Source organism: Pleuronectes platessa, chromosome 24 (assembly GCF_947347685.1).
Source record: "Pleuronectes platessa chromosome 24, fPlePla1.1, whole genome shotgun sequence".
NCBI classification, from domain to species: Eukaryota; Metazoa; Chordata; class Actinopteri; order Pleuronectiformes; family Pleuronectidae; genus Pleuronectes; species Pleuronectes platessa.
The window spans coordinates 11,546,599-11,559,692 of NC_070649.1; the positions used below are offsets into that span (position 1 = coordinate 11,546,599).

General features: G+C 44.6%; 3 protein-coding genes across 3 annotated transcripts in view; 2 read left to right on the forward strand and 1 right to left on the reverse strand.

Annotated features, from left to right (window-relative positions):
* The window catches only part of LOC128431094 (uncharacterized), an 870,493-nt gene that overhangs the window by 208,610 nt on the left and 648,789 nt on the right, over nucleotides 1-13,094 (reverse strand). The gene's annotated exons all lie outside the window — the stretch shown is intronic.
* The window catches only part of LOC128431095 (histone H4), a 317,773-nt gene that overhangs the window by 187,430 nt on the left and 117,249 nt on the right, over nucleotides 1-13,094 (forward strand). The gene's annotated exons all lie outside the window — the stretch shown is intronic.
* LOC128431090 (transcriptional regulator Myc) lies at nucleotides 1,874-5,705 on the forward strand. The gene is made up of 4 exons (XM_053417311.1): nucleotides 1,874-2,905; nucleotides 3,007-3,077; nucleotides 4,047-4,451; nucleotides 4,787-5,705. Exons 1-4 carry the CDS (start codon nucleotides 2,808-2,810, stop codon nucleotides 5,422-5,424), a joined length of 1,212 nt encoding a protein of 403 aa, XP_053273286.1. The 5' UTR covers nucleotides 1,874-2,807; the 3' UTR covers nucleotides 5,425-5,705.

Here is a 13,094-nt window from a genome sequence, read left to right on the forward strand (position 1 = left end):
GTAGATCTGGTGAAGGGGAGAGCCCAGTGTGCAGCCCTCTTAAATACTGGTTAGCACAGGTGTGCCGTATCACTGCTGATTACTAAGGTCGGACTCCGCCTACAGGAACCTGAAACACACACAAGCACAACACCACAGCAGGACAACTCCATAATTTTCACACAATATTATGATAAAATTGCACCTTAATTTTTCTTTTCTGAACATTTCTCCTGATTTACTTACATGTATAAATAGGTATTGTGGGTGGAGTCATTCGCTTACAGACATACCACGCTGAACACGCCCATTGAGGTCGTCCGAGTGAGATGGCAAGAGCAGTGAAAAAAGCTAAAATGAAGTGTCTTTTTCACAAGTAAAGTACATTTCTACGTCAATGTCTTGTACGTTTTTCGTTTGATAGAAAAATTGAGTTTATTGTTTTCAACAATCCCCTGACAGCTTTTGCTGTTTGGGGGAAATTTCGATTTTTTTTTTTAAAAGACGGACAGCACGGCAACAAACGGGAAGGAGCAGACAGCCGTAAAAAACAATCAGGGACAGAGCAAGAGGAGGAGATGAAAGAACTGAAGCGAAGGATGGACAACAAGAGAAAGAAAACAGACAGGAAAATGCCAGTGAGAGGGCACACGGACCAAACAAGTCCACCGCTGGTGAAACGAGGCCCAGAGGAAAGAGAACAGGGGAGAGAACAGCGCAGTACAATAAAGAGCTGACGGTGGAAGTGGAGGTGGAGGGAACAGAGAACGTGACAATGATGGAGGTATTAAAGGAGGCGATAAACAATGTGGATACGTGGTGGGTTGCAGAGTGAGAGTAGAGAAGACTTTTGAAATTACATTGAAAGACGAAAAGGGGGAAGGAGAAAGTAATGGACGGAGTGCGAGTTAAAGGAGCGCTGACATATACTCGCCAGAGACATAACAAACGATGATATGGTGGTGTCGTTCATAAACCTGCCAGGGTACATGGAGGACATCACAATCATTTGAAAACTGGCGGAGTGGGGAGTGAGGCCGGCGTCAATGATAAAACGGGGATTAAGACGGGGAATAAGCAGTGGGCGGGGATGGACATAGTAGACGGAACACGGTGTTTAAAAGGTCCGCTCGCTCGCCTTCTCCACAAAGTGTGAGACTCTGAAAGGCACCGACTATTACAGAGTGATACACGACAGACTAGTGCGTGTTTGCAGACTGTGCATAAAACCAGGGCACACATTTAGAGAGTGCCCGGATTTCCGCTGCTTCAAGTGTCTGAGGACGTTATGTCCCACGCACAGGAGTGTATGGAGCGCAAAGAGGCCGTAAGAGAGGAGGAGGAGGAGAACGGACACGAGGAGAGGAAAATACAGAGGAGAAGAAACCAGAGAGTGAGATGAAGGAGAGAAGCGAGCAGGAAAGTTGGGAAGAGGAGCAGCTGGAGGAGGACGAAGAACAGGAAGGAGAGCAGGGGAGTGCGATGGAAGAGGAGGAGACACTCAGGAAAAGAGAAACGGAGGGAGGAAAGCAGCAAAGCGAGACTGAAGGGTGAGCTGCTGAAAGGTGACAAATAAAAAGGGCAGAAAGGGAATGAAGGGGATCTAGAGGCAGTGGTGTGCAAGTTCACACCTCATGAACTAGTTCAAAGTTCAGTTCACACAAGTAAATATGAATAGCTCACGTTCATATTTCACCATTTAAATTCTAAACTAGTTCATAGTTAAGTTCATTTCATAGTTTAAGGTGGAAAGTGAGCCATTTTTGTAAGAGACCAGAGCTGTTGTGTTGCAGGTATGGCCTGCCCCTTTAAGGAAAGTTTGTAGTGGGTGACGTAGTGCACCTGGGTATTGTGGGAAGACACCCTAAAACTGTGTTTATAACGAGAAGTGACGGAGCACCTATAGGTGATGCGAGTGTTGCTCCTGCTGTATATCCGAGAAATAAAGTGGCCGCATTCCAAGTAAAGAAACATCTCCTCCTCCTTCTTCACGGAGCGGTCCGGACAGCGAGCCAAGATAACCCGGGAGCCGAGCTCCAGACTACGGCTCGGAGCCGAGACACTGGCCAAAGAAGAAAACACTTGGAATACGTTGCTTGTTTGGTGTGCATGTGTGTGTGCGATGAATCATGGGTAACGTAGTGCGAAGTCAAGTTACTTGGTTCAGGTTAGGCTACATCACGGACATTTCACGGGCACTGAGCAACGACATGGTGCAAGCATTCGATTTAGACAGCGTCTCTCCTCAGGAGAAGGAAGACATTCAGTAACGTTTTAGCTGGACCTCAGATAATATTGTAACGGACTGGTAGTTAGGTTTATGTTCTGTTTGACTGCTATGTGTTTGTTATGACTTATGATCAGCTAACTACACCATGTCAATAAGTATTGGGATTTCCAGAGGTTCAGTGAACCAGTCGGGGTGGGGCAAGTGAGAGTTGTAGACCAATGGCTGGTGAGTTATCTGGCATGACAGGCTCTCATTGGCTGATGAGTTGGCATGTCAAGGGTGAATGAGGAAGGGGAGTGAAGAACACAGTAGTGGGTGACAGGAGTGTCGGAGTTACAACCAGAAGTGTGTCGTGTTCGCTGGACTTTAATAAAGTTACACATAAAGAGAGAAGTTTCCTGTCGTCTATAAGCGAGGACGCTGAAATATGAACGTGTTCACCGTTCAAATTCATTATTTGTCATTGAGTTCAGTTCAGTTCACCGTTCTCACAAAAGTGAACTTGTTCAATGAACGCGTTCTTTTGCGTTCGTTCATGCACAACACTGTCTAGAGGAGATTTAGAGGTTTTCTTCTTTCTACCGAGTCCGGACGCTGAATGGCGGAAAACAGCAGAGAGAGGGTTCGACCGTCCCAGGAGAAGAGAGGGGAGAGCTGGGATATGTCACACCGGGACTTAGCTAAAGAGGAGACAATGTGAGAGCAAACAAAGTCTATATTTTTACTCTGTAAATTAGCAATGATTCTCATCTACTATTCGAAACGCTACGTCAACATGTCGCGCGATGGCGCTGCAGATGTTGTGTGGGGTCAACTCCACCGACTGAGAATGCATCACTCGCCCTCCGGTCACGCTCATCGTTGACAAGTGAGTAAGTTGTTTATCGTTAACTGCTAATGACACTTAAAGCAAAACTCAGCTCTTTGAAAATGATTCATCAATGCGACAGTCTGCATGTATTGATTATTACAATTCTATTTGCACACGCTGCACGTTAAATTACAACCCTCCACTGTGCATGTCTCCATCACGTGCACAGGTAATCGCCAGCATCGCGCACACTACAGCAGGGCTAATTAGGTCTGCTGTAGGTAATAATAGGTATTAATAGGTGGTCAGGTAAGTTTCGAAAATATATTAACATGCTGATTGAGGATTGTTCATCTAGCCTATTTCTATTCATTTATCCATCATTTGTAAAATATTTTTAAAGACGATTCCAATTGGCCATCTATTTATATCTCTGGCATTGCATTAGTGTTTTTTTACAAGCTTTTTTCTCATCTTATTCATCAGAACAATGCCACGTGCACATTTCAGCCCTGCCAATGTAGAAGGAAAGGCTGTGTACATGTGCAATTACTGTGCAAAGACGTATGTTAAGAATGATACAAAGGTGCAGAAGCATTTAGTCAAGTGCCCAAAGTTTCCTCAGGGCTCAACTCAGCCTATGACAAAACAAAATGTTTATATTTATGTCTGTATATGACAAGGTAAATACAGTTTTTATAAATTACCCACAAAATGTTCAGTTTATTCCAGTATATTCCTGTTAATTCACGTTAATTCCCATGGAAAGTTTCCAACTTTGAATATTCCCAGAATTTTGCAACCTTAATCCTGATCACTATTTACAGCTGCAAGTTGTTAATAACTGTTAATTAGTTCATAGGTGTTTTATAGCAGCCTAGGTTTTGTCTGTTTCCCCTCAGATTGCTCTATCTGTGATGTTGCTGACACTTTGCGCTGCCTCCAGCTTCACTGCCCGGCAGCTGTTTGAAGCCGCACATCTGTATAAACAAGCTCTAACCACTCGTCCTTTGTTGTCTTTCCCAGCAGCGACAGGACGAGGAACCATCATGCTGCTGAATTCAAGTTTAGCGAGTAAAAACTATGACCTGGACTACGACTCCCTGCAGCCGTATTTCCACTCTGACTATGAGGACGACGCGGTGAACCAGAGCATCGTCTGCGACCCTGACTCCTCGCAGACCTCCCTCAAGTCCATCATCATCCAGGACTGCATGTGGAGCGGCTTCTCCGCCGGCGGTGCAGCTGCTGCGTGGAGGCTGAACAGCAGCGACCTGCAGGACCTGAACACGGCGGCCACCGAGTGCATCGACCCCTCCGTGGTTTTCCCGTGTCCGATAGCAGGGACGCCCAAGCAGAGCGCAGGGACGCCGCCGAGCCAGGACCTGGGGCCGGACACGCCGCCCAACAGCAGCAGCTGTAGTGAATCAGGTGGGTGGTGAACGTCTCGCCGTGCAGGCACACCCCCCTGTGCTGCTTCCCTCTGAGCGTGCATGTGGCTGTGCATCACACACACACACACATCTCCATCACAACCGCGATAGAGGAGAGCCTCAGTATTGTTTTGATGCATGCGATCTGCAGACAGGCAGTAGAGCCATGCTGCCATGTCATGTTGTAGACAGTAGTAAGATCAGCAAGATGCATGTTAAGCAATCCACTCCTATGGGGGGGAATGCATTAACCCCCCCTACTGCTGTGACATACATTTAAGTCAGGAATGCTGGTGCTGGAGCAGAGTGTTTCTTTTGCTTTTGCTTTTGCAGAGGATGAGGATGGAGATGAGGATCATGATGAGGAGGAAGAGGAGGACCAGGAGGAAGAGGAGGGGATCGACGTGGTCCCAGTGGAGAAGAGGCAGGCGGTGAAACGGTGCGACCCCAGTCCGCTGGAGACAAGGCCCCCCAGCCCGCTCGTACTGAAGAGGTTTGATGTCTCCACCCACAAGCATGATTACACTGCCCATCCATCCATGAGGCAGGAGCAGCCGGCTGTCAGGAGGCTGAAGCTGGAGAGCAGCAGCAGCAGCAGCAGCGGTGGAGGAGGAGGTGGAGGCAGCAGCGGCCACAGCAGGGTCCTCAAACAGACCAGCAGCAACCGCAAGTGTCTGAGGCGCCGGACGTCAGACACCGAGGAGAATGACAAGAGAAGGATTCGAGGAGCCTTTCGGGAGCGCCAGAGGAGGCTGAAGCTCAAGTTGAGCCTTGTCGCGCTGCGGGACGAGATCCCCGAGGTGGCCAACAACGAGAAGGCGGCAAAGTCGGTGATCCTGAAGAAGGCGACAGAGTGTATCTACAGCATGCAGTCAGACGAGCAGAGACTCCTCACACAGAAAGAGCAGCTGCGGAGGAGAAATGAACTTTTAAAGCAGAGACTGGCACAGATGCAGGGCTGCCGTGCTTGAAGTTTGAATCAAGACTTTTTGGCCTTTTGTTTATTATGCAAGTTCAAGACTTGGGGTTGTACAGTTCTTGTTGCATGCAAATGCAAAAACGGATTAAGTTGTTTTGAAATCTCGTTTGATTTTGAAGTTAAAACTGCCTCAGTAGAAGTTATGGGTGGATTCAATATTTAAAAGTTTATTTTTATTAATAAAATATTAAAAATAGGGCAGTCCCGTTGGGGGTCCGAACTAAAATATACATTTTTATGTATATATTTTTATTTTTGTAATATAAAAAATGTTTCCTCTGGAATTTGTGTCCTAGTTCTTGCAGTGAAAACACACACACACACACACACACACACACACACACATATTCCATCCCAGCTTCTGCTATGAGTAGTGTTGTGCAATAGTGCTTAAAAAGTGTTACCATAGAATGGTGTGCCTTTAGGCACTCAATACATTTGGCTATCAAGATAAAATGTAAAACATTAATATTCAAAATATTAATATTAAATCATAACTTTAGTTGGTTAAAGTTCTCGCGGGGCACCACCCTTCATAGAAGGGAAAAGATAGCCAATTTATTGATTAAGATCAGTCTCATTTAGATCTAGTTCAATTAGAAATCTCAATATTTTACCATTAAAGATTATATAAAGAACAATGAAGGTTTATGGAGTTCTTAACAGTGTAACAATTGGCAAGATTCACTTATGCAATATTAATGACAGAACATTTGTGAAAGAAGAACATTTATTATGAACATAATAAAGTATAAAAACACAAATTACTAAACAATCAAACTAACTAACAAGGAGGTGTGTGTGTGAATGTAAATTAGCATGCTTTAAAAATGGTCCCTAAGATAAGAGCCCCCCCCCCCTTCTTCTGAGGTTGCTTTACGGGGGTAGGTTTAACTAGGTGGAGACTATGCGTGTGTCTGTGTAGATGTTAATCAGATAATGCAAGAGTCAGAGAGACCTACAAAGGAGGCCTATGAAGGGCCTAACTAACAATTACTTTCAAATAACTTGTTGCCACAATATCACACCACATATCAAACTTATAAACACACACTGATCAAATAAACAGTCTTGCTTAGCGTAGTATAATTATTAAGCCCTGATTATGTTACCAGTCCGAGGGAAAGGGGAAAAGAAGTTGCAGTCCAGTTGCAGTTCTGTGACGTCTCCTGGGTTGGTGGTCGTAGAGTTCTGCATTTGTGATTCTGTCGAGCCGTGTGCTCAGATGCTGGTTGAAGTTCTCCTGCAGGACATCGCGTCGCTACGAGGAGTTTTGTAGAGCTTGAAGGGCGAGGAGATTTCCTTGAGAGGGGTGAGCTGGGAGCTGCACCTCTGACCTCCGGTTGTGGGTTGGATAGAGAAGGAAGCTGGATCAGCCAGGCCCCCCCCCTTGGCGATGTAGGAGAAGAGAGGCTGTAGCAGCCTTCCGCCTTCGAAGGATTGTAGAAAAGAGAGAGAGAGAGGGGAGACCTCTCCTTATATTGGCCCCTGTGACCTCACAGGTCTTGGACCAGAGTGACCAATAGGAGTGACCCCCCAGGTTCTTGACACCTTTGTGTGATATTGCCCAAATCCCAGGACATGCAGCATCCTGTTACATCCTCTGGGAGACTGAGTTCCTTGACTGTCTTAAGACAAAGGGAACATGTGGCACTCTGGGAGACTGAGTTCACTCCAGAACATGTGGCTCCCTTGTTTCAAGTTTGACTGAAGGGAGGCCTGTGGTTTGCACAAAAACCATGTCCCAACAACAGTTAATAAAATCGTCCTTAAAGCCAAATCTTCTCAACGCTGAGTACAGAAATTTCCACCTATCCGAATCGAATGCCTTTTCCGCATCTAAACTAATCACTGTGGCTCCAATATTCCCACATGATCGATAACGTGTAGCACCCGTCTAATATATTCTTGTGTCTGTCTTTCATGCACAATTCAGGTTGGTCTGGTCCCACTCGTTCTACTATTATATGCACTCACCTTTTTAATAGTATTGACGCATTCAACTTGTAATCTATATTGAGTACAGAAATTGGCCTTTATGCGCTACATTCATTTCTGTCCTTCACCTCCTTAGGAATAACTGAAATGATTGCCTCCCTCCATGTACCTGGTGATTCACCTTTTTTCAGTGTATAGTTGAAGCAGTCAAAACGCATAGGCACTATTTGATCCTTAAAGGCCTTGTACCACTCGGCTGGGAAGCCGTCCGTACCCGGCGCTTCATTAGCTTTTATCTAGAGATTGCTTTCCCTATTTCCTTCATTGTAATCTCTGCCATCAGGGCTTTATTCTGTTCTTCACCTATAGAGGGTAAATCCAATGACTCCAGAAATGAATTTATTTCCCGAGAACTAGTTGTATTTGGTTCCTTACATAAGTCCCTATAGTAATTTTCAAAAATATGTTCAATATCCTCTTACTTATGGCAGGCTTTTTTAGTTACAGGGTCCCTTATTTCATATATGGAGCTGTCTGCTTTTTATTTCCTAACCTCCATCCCAGAAGCTTCAGGGCCCTTGGTCAATTCTCATAATATCTCTGCTTTGCAAATTTGGCTTTTTTCTCTACTTCTTCCTCACATAGATTGTTTTTTTATTTTCTGACATTTCTTATTTGATCTATAATATAAGGTTCCTTACTTTCGGTGTGTTCCCTCTATAAAACTTTAAGATTCTCCTCTAAATCCCTTTTTCTATGTTAGGTCAATGCTATAAGCTTTCCTCTGATCACTGCTTTTGCAGTGTGCCACAAAAAACTTGGCGATTCTTCTCCATTATTGTTATTGTCTATATAATCTTTAAGTTCCTTCTGCACATATTCCTTGCATGTCCTGTCATTCAAGATGCTTGTATTAAGTCGCCAAGGCATGTTTTTTTTTTATTATCCAAATGCACAGTTAAATAAACGGCTGAGTGGTCAGATATGTCTCTTACCCCTATCCTACATTATTTAAGTCTGTGTCTGTATGAGTTGTAAGTAAAAAAAATCTCAACTCTTGAGTATACCCCTTTACTTGCTGAACAGAATGTAAATTGTTTTTCTTTTAGGTGGAAGGCCCTCCATACATCGATCAGTCCCAGCTCCGAGAGCAGTTTCTTTGTTATCCTGGCATTAGGAGTCTGCAAATCAGCTTTTACTGACATGAGGACACAGTGAGTGCATGTGATGCATTTGTATTATCACTGGATGATGTTGAAGTGTTTTTCCTGCTCAGTTCTTAGATCATGCAACGTTGTTGTCTTTTGTTTCATTTTATTTTAATTACTGACAAATGTAAATTGAAAATTTGAAACCTAATTGTTAGAAATATTGTGATGAAATAAACACAGTGTTACAGTGTTGACCTCTTCTGGTTATTGCTCCAAAAACGTCTCTTAAACGTGTCGTCTCTGTCGTGGTTCTGTTGACTCACGAGATGAAGACATCGGACTTTGAGTGCAGGCCGAGCTTCATCTGGGGAAACATCTGGTTAATACCAAATGCAGACTAGTCCATTCCAGCACATTAACATGAGAACCACCAGGTCACATTCAAAGGGAGTTGATCCCAACTGACATGATTAAGCCAGAACCTGGTCCATTCAGACTTGACCCTGATCCGACTCGATTAATGCAAGTCTGAATCTTCCCGATCCTCTCAGGCCTGATTCAGAACCTGTGGATTCCTTCAGGCTACAGTCGGAAGTTATTCGACCTGAACAGTCTGGATTCTGAATCGTGTCCCTCTGTCAGATTTATAACGACATGTGGCGTCTGAAGGTGTCACCATCTGCTCCACTCAATTTTCCAAATGTCAACAATAGAGTAAAGTAGATTTATGATGTGAGGGTGTGAATCTATGACAGATTCCTCCTGGTCGGGCCTCACTTTCTGGGTCACCAGTACAGTGTGTCACACAGTGGGGAGACTTGGTTTTGCAGCCGGTGATCACCTAATCCATTGCGTTTCGCGGCCCCTTTTATTTTGAATCGCACACCAAACCCGTGAACCCTTTCCTGAATCAGTGACGTGCTCGGCCGGCTCGCGAGGCTTTGAACGTCATCACATACGTCATCAACACAAGCCTCGATACGGGAGGACACATCACGAGTCTGAACCTATCCTTGTCCCCACTCTTAAGGGCCACCTCCTTCTCGAAACAAACTGAGTTTTGCTTTTAACCAGTCCTTGTGACTCACCCTGGTGCGTGTTGGAATACAGCTGTCCTCACAGAAGCGGATGTATGACGTCACAGCCTCTGTATATTCTTGTTCGCTCCGAGACTCAAAGTGCGCAAAGAGGAGGAACATGTGCGACGTGCAGCTGCTGCGGGTGTCGGTACATGAGCGGATCAGCGCTGCCGCTGAAGACTTTCTGCTGCAGGTGGAGAAAGGAGGAGAAACGGCTCAAGTCCCGGTGTTCCAGTTTAACTGGCGGGCATGGCTTCTGGCGACATTCCAGATGTTGAGGCTGTTTTTTAAGAGCCGGTGGCAGATTCGTCATTTTCACAAAGCGCCTGTGTGTGAAGTGCGGTGATCTACTGAAGGTCTTGCTGAAATAAAAATCCTACAAAAACCCTTCACGAGTTCATGTGTCCGTGTCAGCATCACGTTGAGACCGCAATATACATTTAAATGGTAAAAAAAAAAATAGTGAAAAATCCTTGATCGGGATTCGAAACAACAAGCTAAACACTATAAGCTTCTAGCCTGATGACGATCTCACTACGCCACCGAGTCACTGAAATGTACACCGCGCGTTAGATAAATGTCTCGTTCTTTGCTTTGTCAGATGTATATCACCAGATGTGCTTTAAGGTAACGCCCATGTCATCTGGTGATAGTCCGAACACAGAATAAACGCTTTAAACGTAATACCAGGCTTTACAAATCTGACGCTCCTCTTCATAGGAGACACAGGGAGCATTGAAGAACACACACGCGTCACCAGCTCCACTCGAAGTGCTTTTGTTTGTCGCTGGTGATCATTACAACGCGCACACACCAAACAACAGGTACATGTAAACATCCCTCACATCAACAAGGCGGAAGCTCGAGCGGTGTTTTCATGAGTTAAGTTGGTGAACGTGCTTCTAATGGACGTGTGGAGCCTCACGTGTCCTCCTGTGGCTGCTGGTTAAAGTCAGCGGACGGGATTTTAAAAGATGTTCTCGTTGTTGTCGATGATCAGGTTCTGTCATCGGAGAATGAAAACAAGCCAAACGCTCATCACAGAACGGGTGTGTTGGTTTGTCGTAGCTTCTGTAAGTCAAGTGTTGTTTATCTGTGTGAAATCAACAGATGATCTGTCCGAAGTGTGTCGAGTGTGTTGTCAACATGACACATGTGTGACGAGGCTAAATATAAATGTGAAAAAATCCCACCACGGGAATCGATCTAAAAATCCACATAAAAATAAACGTAGTGACAATGGCACTGTCCACTGTACCACTGATCAGAGTGATAAATAGATTCACCTGTTTGCTTTTATCACTGTGAAGCCTGTGCACAACTTAACATGAGTTGTTGTTTCAGGGAACACGCCCAGGTTAACTTGTGACAGTCAAAATGTAACCGTAAACTCAGAGTTATCGGTCACACGTCACACATTTGGACACCGCTGCGCCCGTGTGCTTAGCACACGCACGACATCATGAAAAACGGCTGTATCCTGCACTCATACAAAGCAGAAGCCACAAAAGAGTTTGCGTGCTTACTATAAGTCTGCGTTTCATGTGCTCGTTGATATCATGGTTGGTATGAAGCAAGTATACAAACACGAGTAATGAGAGGCTCGTAAGAGCTTGTAGTCGGGAAAAAATACTAGTATCATGGTTTGGGGTAAGGTCTTTTATTGAGTGTCTAAATGCAACACATAGACATCTGCGCACTCATCTTCACGAAGTTCAAACTACCATGGCACTTCAAAAGTCGCTGTAGAGACTACCCATGTATGTCCAGATAACCTTTATGGTAAGTAATAGCCACACCTTTTAAGATTTGTTTGGGTCATCTGTTACTTATCTCCGTTTCCTCATCAGACACAGGTGGAAATTCCAACACAATACAAATACTATTAAATTAAACTGTAAGTAAGGAATACATGGCCAAGAGGTTTTATAAAGGCTCCCCAGCTTATGTTCACCAGTTAACATATTAGCACATCACAAACATTTTAATTTAATACAAATGCCATCCATTTCAGTGGCGGTTTGGGGCACGGGCGAAACGGGCAGCCGCCCGCGGCGGCACATTCATCATCTGGCCCGCTTCGCGGTTCTCTCTGGCCCGCGAAGCGGTTCTCTATTATCTATCATATCTCTATTATCTATCATATGATATGATAGATATCAGTGGCCCTCTATACACTCAATAAAAGACCTTACCCCAAACCATGATACTAGTATTTTTTCCCGACTACAAGCTCTTACGAGCCTCTCATTACTCGTGTTTGTATACTTGCTTCATACCAACCATGATATCAACGAGCACATGAAACGCAGACTTATAGTAAGCACGCAAACTCTTTTGTGGCTTCTGCTTTGTATGAGTGCAGGATACAGCCGTTTTTCATGATGTCGTGCGTGTGCTAAGCACACGGGCGCAGCGGTGTCCAAATGTGTGACGTGTGACCGATAACTCTGAGTGTACGGTTACATTTTGACTGTCACAAGTTAACCTGGGCGTGTTCCCTGAAACAACAACTCATGTTAAGTTGTGCACAGGCTTCACAGTGATAAAAGCAAACAGGTGAATCTATTTATCACTCTGATCAGTGGTACAGTGGACAGTGCCATTGTCACTACGTTTATTTTTATGTGGATTTTTAGATCGATTCCCGTGGTGGGATTTTTTCACATTTATATTTAGCCTCGTCACACATGTGTCATGTTGACAACACACTCGACACACTTCGGACAGATCATCTGTTGATTTCACACAGATAAACAACACTTGACTTACAGAAGCTACGACAAACCAACACACCCGTTCTGTGATGAGCGTTTGGCTTGTTTTCATTCTCCGATGACAGAACCTGATCATCGACAACAACGAGAACATCTTTTAAAATCCCGTCCGCTGACTTTAACCAGCAGCCACAGGAGGACACGTGAGGCTCCACACGTCCATTAGAAGCACGTTCACCAACTTAACTCATGAAAACACCGCTCGAGCTTCCGCCTTGTTGATGTGAGGGATGTTTACATGTACCTGTTGTTTGGTGTGTGCGCGTTGTAATGATCACCAGCGACAAACAAAAGCACTTCGAGTGGAGCTGGTGACGCGTGTGTGTTCTTCAATACTCCCTGTGTCTCCTATGAAGAGGAGCGTCAGATTTGTAAAGCCTGGTATTACGTTTAAAGCGTTTATTCTGTGTTCGGACTATCACCAGATGACATGGGCGTTACCTTAAAGCACATCTGGTGATATACATCTGACAAAGCAAAGAACGAGACATTTATCTAACGCGCGGTGTACATTTCAGCGACTCGGTGGCGTAGTGAGATCGTCATCAGGCTAGAAGCTTATAGTGTTTAGCTTGTTGTTTCGAATCCCGATCAAGGATTTTTCACTATTTTTTTTTTTACCATTTAAATGTATATTGCGGTCTCAACGTGATGCTGACACGGACACATGAACTCGTGAAGGGTTTTTGTAGGATTTTTATTTCAGCAAGACCTTCA

What these genes read in the sequence shown, in the direction of transcription:
- LOC128431090 (XM_053417311.1), top strand. Translation starts at nt 2,808, where the DNA reads ATGGCGGAAAACAGCAGAGAGAGGGTTCGACCGTCCCAGGAGAAGAGA. An exon ending in TTAGCTAAAGAGGAGACAAT is followed by an intron (nt 2,906 to 3,006) that starts GTGAGAGCAAAC and finishes ATGGCGCTGCAG; the next exon opens with ATGTTGTGTGGGGTCAACTC. An exon ending in GTCACGCTCATCGTTGACAA is followed by an intron (nt 3,078 to 4,046) that starts GTGAGTAAGTTG and finishes TGTCTTTCCCAG; the next exon opens with CAGCGACAGGACGAGGAACC.